At 40.3% G+C, this 7822-nt stretch overlaps 1 protein-coding gene across 4 annotated transcripts in view; it reads left to right on the plus strand.

Annotated features, from left to right (window-relative positions):
- LOC140194082 (protein eva-1 homolog A-like) overlaps positions 1-7517 on the plus strand; it is a 309431-nt gene extending 301914 nt beyond the window's left edge. For all 4 annotated transcript variants that reach the window (XM_072251497.1, XM_072251496.1, XM_072251499.1 and 1 more), the window contains one exon: positions 509-7517. In XM_072251497.1, coding sequence (XP_072107598.1) covers positions 509-879 — 371 coding nt within the window. In that variant the 3' untranslated portion in view covers positions 880-7517. The remainder of the gene's footprint in view (positions 1-508) is intronic.
- Positions 7518-7822: the final 305 nt, after the last annotated feature.

Here is a 7822-nt window from a genome sequence, read left to right on the forward strand (position 1 = left end):
AGTTATTACTTTTTTTGTATTAGGTACTGGAATTTATATTATGCTATTGAAAGTAATGGGAATTCCTGGGCTCTTGACTCACATCAGCATGGAACGGGACACGGAAAGAATGCAGTGAGGGGTTGAAATGAACACTCTCTTTAGCATCTAGCTGAGAATTAAAGAAATCTCTTGCATAAACGTACAATATTTTAGCTGCTGTTTTGGACATAGTTACCGTGCATTACTAGTCATCCAGAGGAAGGAGGTTTGAGGAAAATACTTAAAAGGATCACAGTATAGATGAATATTGGTGGAGATAGGTAGAGTTGCTGGAGACAGAAAGCAGGGAGCATTCCAAGAGTCAAGTAGATCCATTCTCAGTTTGACGTATAGGAGGCCTCACAGTCCCGCCTTCTTGACAGACTAAATAAAATGACTATGTGGTTACCAGCTGAGAAATACACTGAGCAGTGTTTTTCTGTTTACTTTGATCAAAAGAATAAAGTCATTTATTTTTCCTTTGCAGAGAATCCTGAGAAAACTGCTCTATATTTCCTGTCTGGCGTGTGCATTGGACTGATCCTGACGCTGTGCGCCCTGGTGGTACGGATATCCTGTCAGACAGACTTGAAGAAATCTGTGGTTAAGAACACAGATGAGGAGGGCAGTAATGATGATGATGATGACAGCGATGATGATAACTCTGACACTACCTCCAATCTGTCAGCCAGGCGGCACCGTCGCTTTGAGAGAACTTTAAACATGAATGTTTTTACCTCAGCAGAGGAGCTGGAACGGGCTCAGAGGCTGGAAGAAAGAGAGCGGATAATTAGGGAGATCTGGATGAACGGTCAGCCAGATATTCCTGCCACTAGAAGCTTGAATCGCTATTACTGATATGCTACCTAGACAAATGGTTTGGATATGGTAATAGCAGAAGACACAAGGGTGATTTTTGTACTCAACAGCTGGGCAAGACTGGAACTATGGCTGTCCTCAGCCCTGGTGCATCTCCCAAACAATAGCTGGTGTAAAGAATATTAATTTTACTAAACATTTGGAAGAATTTCTCACCATATTCAAGCTGAGATGTTTGATAACTGAAGACCACATTGCTGCCCATATCCACTAAATCATTAACATTAATTCAAAGAATTTATCGTATTTAACAGATATGTAGATCTATTCTCTAGCAGCAAATCTGGTCTGGGGCCTCAGGGATAAAATCCTTCTATTTCATTTGTTTGAGCATAATGGTGAATTTTCATATTTTGAGGATGTTACAAAACCTTGAGGGTGTGAGGAAGACGTCCTCTAAAGAGGTTGGATAATGATTTTCAGGAAATACACATGAACGTGCCTTTGCCTTTCTAACTTGAAACTGACAATAGAAAAGTGTTTCACAAAACTTGTATTTTGAAGTAACTTTTATAAATTGTGAAAAGAGGATATATGAATGTGATGTACCAAAGATGAGTTAAACAAGGCCAAAATGTGTTCTTCTATTGGCAGAACATAAACAAAAAGAAATGAATGGAAAACCTTTTCTAAATGTAGCTTTTTTTCTTCTTTCTTGGAAGTTGTTGGAATCTATGAAAAGCAATACAAATTAAGCAAGTCAATGTGCCAACTTCACTTGGCATCTCCTTAGATTTTTTTAATACCCCAGGTTAGGTTTTCTTATTGTTATAAGAAAAGTGGAAGACAAAATGCTAGAAGCAGAGGTCTGATGAACATTAAACTGCCTTTCTCCTCCCAATTCAGACAAGCTGCATGTTTCTAGTATTTTCTTTCACTTCTACAGGTCACATTGACATTGCAGTTTACTGAGAATTAAGTACTGTCAACCATTTCTGCTCAGTTTTGAGATGCTGGAGAACTGATTGCACAGCCAGACTGCCAAGCAGCCTTCATAAGGAAATCATTTATCTAATATTTACCAGAATCCCTCTGACATTACGTTAAGTTTTGTGATGGGTTAAAAAGGTTTATATATTCATAACCTTAACTTCAAAAACCCTGACAAAATCCTTAATATTTTACTGTGTAAAAATAAATTGTCATTTAAGAAAACATGAGACCTGCATTAAAAGTGTAAAAATACAAATTAATTTTGTTTTTAGATTGTATTATTTTGATAGTTAAAAATGATGTTAAAAAAAGAAATGGTGTTGCTGTTAGGTTCAACTTCTGTAGAACAAAGGAGACTGAGTAGAGAATTAATTGAGATGTGTAACATTTTGAGAGGCCTCAACTGGGTAAAGAGAAAGGAGCGCCACAAATAGAGAGCAGGATTATAGAGGAGAGAACTGAGAAAGCACTATTTCACTCAGTGAGTGGTGGGGTCCTTGAATTCACTACCTTAAAAGGGCAAGGAGGCAGCAAACCTCACAATATTTAAAAGACAATACTTGAAGTCTGGGAGTTTTATGTGTAAAGAACTGAATGTGGCTCTTATTTCTTTTGCCAGGGAAGACACACGGCCTCCTTTTGTGTCAGAAATTTATCCGGTTCTTGCACCTGTCACAGTGTTCAAGTAAGGCCTTGTTACTGGAATACACTGAATTCCCCTCCTTAGCTGGCATGAATTTTACACTTAGTGATGCTGCGGTAACATTCCTGTTCCTGAATTAGAGGATGAAATATTTGAGTAGGTCTCCATAAATTTAAGCACCGCACACAAAATAAATACTGGAGGAATTCAGCAGGCCAGGCAGCATCTATGGAAAGAAGAACAGTCGATGGCCGAAACATCGACTGTACCTTTTCTCCATTGATGCTGCCTGTCCTGCTGAGTTCCTCCAGAATTTTGTGTGTTTTGCTTGGATTCCAGCATCTGCAGATTTTCTCTTGTCCATACATTTAAAAAAAGCTTTATATTTCAGCTTAGAGCAGAAACAAGAGCTTATGTAAGAAGCTGCACAGGGAACTACCATTATACCATGTTGGTTCATCCCTCTGCTTCAGGAAGCAGGTCCAGATTGGAGGGAAAAACTGAGCAAAATGATCCAAAAAAGTTTAAGGACCAAATAATCCACGTAGAATAATTATGCATCAACAGAAAGTGTGACAAGTTTGGCAGCAGGGGTAAGGCTGAGAAACAGACCCAAAATTAAATGGAAAGTTTATTAGTTTCCCTGCTGTACAAGGAAATAAATGTTTTTGAATAATGAGTTGTATCAGGAAATGCTTCCATTCACTATTATTATATTTTTCCCTCAAGGCCAGGACCATTTAGCTTTTTTTCATGTTAGTCTTTATGTCCCATTATTTCTTGATATTATCGGATAGTTTTAATGACTTACAAAAAGTCACTTCATGATTGGAACAAGCCTTTTGGAAACTATAATAGATATGCAACCTAATATTCTGCCACTATTGTTAGATGTTCCAGAAATGTGACTGGCCTAAGAAGTACAGAGGTTCTTTTTTATAAAGTTGGCAATAATTTTAAATTCATAATTGCTATCCATAGACTAACGAGCAGTCAAGAAAATCTTTCAAAGTTAATTATTAAGATTCATTTGACTTTGTTAATCACTCCAAGTTCTGCTCTCTGGTTTATGAGTAAAGCAGAAATGTTGCCATTCTTTTGAAAAATCAAAGTGTTAAATCAAAACCAATAACCAAAGGAAAGTTGCAAACAAAACAAAGGGGTTAATATGAACAATAAGAAATCGAAGTGGCATAATCAAGAAGAGCAACACAAACAGCTTAGGATACAGAAAGCACATCACTAAGAGCTGCGAAGGAAGATTGTTTCTGAGCAGATGAAAATTCGCAACCCGTAATAACATTTAAATATCACATTTTCTTATCTAAACTGTAGGAACTTTAAAGACAGATGCTCTTTCTTGTCTGCCTGTTGTTTCATCTGTACATGAGAATGCCACTTACTGTTTCTGTTCCAGCACTACGTTGTTTTGTTTTAAATAGCCATTGTTGGATTTTCCCCATGCTCCTTTTCAATGCAAACTCCCTTCAGAACCCGACATTATGTCTAATTTTTGGACCAGATTTATTATCTCTGACTTGTTTGATGTGAAAGTTGTTTTTCAGTAGCAGTACAATGCAAAGACAAAATTTACCAGAAGTTACAAAGCATAAATAACTAGTACAATGAAAAGGTATAACAAGATAGCAGCTATGGGTTGATAGACAACTCAGAAATCTGATGGGGGAGGGGAAGAGGCTGTTCCTGTATTGTTCAATGTGTTTTCAAGATCCTCTGCCTTCTCCCTGACAGTAATAATGAGAAGAAGCCATGTTCAGGATGGTGACAGTCCCGAATGATGGAGTATTGTGCCAATGTTGGAGCTGGCAAAGTTTGTAACTCTCAGCAGCCCCTTGTGATCCTGGACATTGGGGCCACCATTCCAGTCAGAATATTCTCCATGGCACATCTATAGAGATCTGCAAATCTTTGATAACATACCAAATCTCCTCATGCTCCTAACATAATAGGTGTGCCATCTGGCTTCCAGTCAAGATGGTGCCATCAAACAATGATTCCTTGTGCGACATCTTCCAGATAGCAAATCTTTCACTCTTTCTACGCTTTCTGCTTGTTTTTTTTGTCTTGTTTGTGTTATGGAAACTCTTGGAGCCTGTGAAGTAAAGTTTGAATTTGATGAAAGGACCCATCGCTGTGCTAATAGGATCCATCGTATTCCAAATAAGAAGAAATTTTCGACTGGAAGAAGGACACTACTGTGGCTGACAAGTGAAGTCAGAGCCAAAGTAAAAGCAAAAGAGAGGGCATACAAGGAGGCCAAAGCTAGTGGGAAGATAGAGGACTGGGAAGCTTTTAAAAACTCACAGGAAGAAACTAAGAATGTCATTAGGAAGGAAAAGATGAATTATGAAAGGAAGCTGGTGACTAATATCAAAGAAGATACTAAAAACTTTTTTAACTATATAAAGGGTAAAAGAGAGTTGGGGGTGGATATAGGACCAATACAAAATGATGCTGGAGATAGTGTAATGAGAGATGCACAGATGGCGGAGGAACTGAAAGCATATTCTGCATCAGTCTGCACAGTGCATCACATCTGCAGTATACTGGTCATTCAGGAGTGTCAGGGAAGTGAAGTAGGTGCAGTGAAAATTATGATTGAGAAGCTGCTCAGGAAGCTTAATGGTCTGAGGGTGGATAAATCTTCTGGACCTGATGGAGTACACCCTCGGGTTCCAAAGGAAGTAGCTGGAGAGATTGCGGAGGCATTAATAATGATCTTTCAAGAATCAATAGATTCTGGCATCTTACCGGATGACTGGAAAGTTGCAAATGTTACTCCACTATTAAAGAAGGGTGGGAGGCAGCAGAAAGGAAACTATAGACCTCTTAGCCTGATATCAGTGGTTGGGAAGTTGTTAGAATTGATTGTTAGGGATGAAATTACGGAATACTTGGAGGCACATGACAAGATATGCGAAAACCAGCATGGTTTCCTGAAAGGAAAATCCTGCTTGACTAATTTACTGTAATTTTTTGAGGAAATTACAAGCAGGGTAGACAAAGGAGATGTGGTAGATGTGGTGTACTTGGATTTTCCTAAGTCCTTTGACAAGGTGCCGCACATGAGGCTGCTTAGCAAGATAACAGCCCATGGAATTACTGGGAAGTTACTAGCATGGGTGGAGCATTTGCTGGTCAGCAGAAAACAGAGAGTGGGAATAAAGGTTTCCCATTCTGAATGGCTGCCGGTTACCAGTGGACTTCCACAGGGTTCAGTGTTGGGATGATACCACAGGGTACTCGTGATACCACACTTGGAGTATTGTGTGCAGTTTTGGCCTCCTTATTTTAGAAAGGATATACTGACGTTGGAGAGGGTTCAGAGAAGATTCACAAGAATGAAAGGGTTACCGTATGAGGAACGTCAGGCAGATCTTGGGCTGTATTCCCTGGAGTTCAGGAGAACGAGGGGTGATCTCATAGAAACATTCCGAATGTTGAAAGCCTGAACAGATTAGATATGACAAGGTTATTTCCCATGGTAGGGGAGTCTAGGACAAGAGGACATGACTTCGGGATTGAAGGACGTCCATTTAGAACAGAGATGTGGAGAAATTACTTTAGTCAGAGGGTGGTGAATCTGTGGAATTTGTTGCCATGTGAAGGCCAAGTCATTGGGTGTATTTGAGGAAGAGATAGATAGGTTCTTGATTAGACAGGGCATTAAAGGGTATGGGGAGAAGGCAGGGGAGTGGGGATGACTGGAAGAATTGGATCAGCCCACGTTTGAATGGTAGAACAGACTTGATGGGCCAAATGGCCCACTTCTGCTCCTATATCTTATGGTCTTACGGTCTTATGTGCTGTGTCCAGAGAACTGCCTCTTGCCGATCAGAGTTGGGGGGGCGGTGCGAAAAGGCTCTAGAACGTAAGCTGACTTGTGGAGAAAATCAGAGATGAGGCATGGGGTTGTGAATGACTCCATCTTGAAGCAGCGAAGAAGATTGAAGCATTGTGGTGAATGCGGATGGGGTCAGTGATAGCTCGGCATTTTCGGCCCTGGGTTGGTGGCATTTGGACCTGGTTTGGTGGTCACTCTTTATGGAAGGGCTGAGTGTACGGCTGCTCTGCTCATATGCAGTGATAAGAGGTTTCCCATATTCTGAGATAATGGAATTATTGGACCGTACTTTATATTGGTATCCTTCAGTTTTTCTTTGTTTCCGTGCGGACAATTGGCGGGTCAGTGATCTGTTAATTTTTTGTTTGTGTAGGGGGTTGGAGTTTTCGTGCTACTGTTGCTGTTCTTTTCTGTGAGTGAGGGATTGAGGATTGTTGATGCAGCTCTATAAAACTCTGGTTAGGCCGCACTTGGAGTACTGTGTCCAGTTCTGGTCGCCTCACTATAGGAAGGATGTGGAAGCATTGGAAAGGGTACAGAGGAGATTTACCAGGATGCTGCCTGGTTTAGAGAGTCTGCATTATGATCAGAGATTAAGGGAGCTAGGGCTTTACTCTTTGGAGAGAAGGAGGATGAGAGGAGACATGATAGAGGTGTACAAGATATTAAGAGGAATAGATAAGAGTGGATAGCCAGCGCCTCTTCCCCAGGGCACCACTGCTCAATACAAGAGGACATGGCTTTAAGGTAAGGGGTGGGAAGTTCAAGGGGGATATTAGAGGAAGGTTTTTTACTCAGAGAGTGGTTGGTGCGTGGAATGCACTGCCTGAGTCAGTGGTGGAGGCAGATACACTAGTGAAATTTAAGAGACTACTAGACAGGTATATGGAGGAATTTAAGGTGGGGGGTTATATGGGAGGCAGGGTTTAAGGGTCGGCACAACATTGTGCTGTTCTATTCTATGTTCTATGTTCTATGTTATGTGTGGAAGGTCATTTTTTTTTTGCTGGGATATGTGAGTTTTTTTTCTTTTCTTTTTCCTGCCGGTTGGGAGGGAGTTGATGTCTTTTCTTTCATCAACATCCATGGACCCTTTCTGTATTTAATGGCTATCTGGAGTAGACAAATATTATTGTAGTGTACGTACATACTTTGGTAATAAAATGAACCTGTGAACCTTTGGTGTGCCACCTGTGTAATTGCATTTACTTGTTGGGCCTAGAATCTTGAAACTGCTAACCCTTTCCATCACTGGCCCCTCACTGAGAAATGGTGTGTGTTCTCCTGATTATCTCTTTCTGAAGTCTATTAACAATTCCTTGGTCTTGCTGATAATGTGTGCAAGGTTATTGTTGTGACACTACTTAACTATCAGCATCATTATATGCCGTGGATGATCATGGTCTTTGACCATGATTGTTCTTTGCAAATTTTTCCACAGAAGTGGTTTGCCATTGCCTTCTTCTGGGCAGTGTCTATAC

Source organism: Mobula birostris, chromosome 2 (assembly GCF_030028105.1).
Source record: "Mobula birostris isolate sMobBir1 chromosome 2, sMobBir1.hap1, whole genome shotgun sequence".
Taxonomy (NCBI): Eukaryota; Metazoa; Chordata; class Chondrichthyes; order Myliobatiformes; family Myliobatidae; genus Mobula; species Mobula birostris.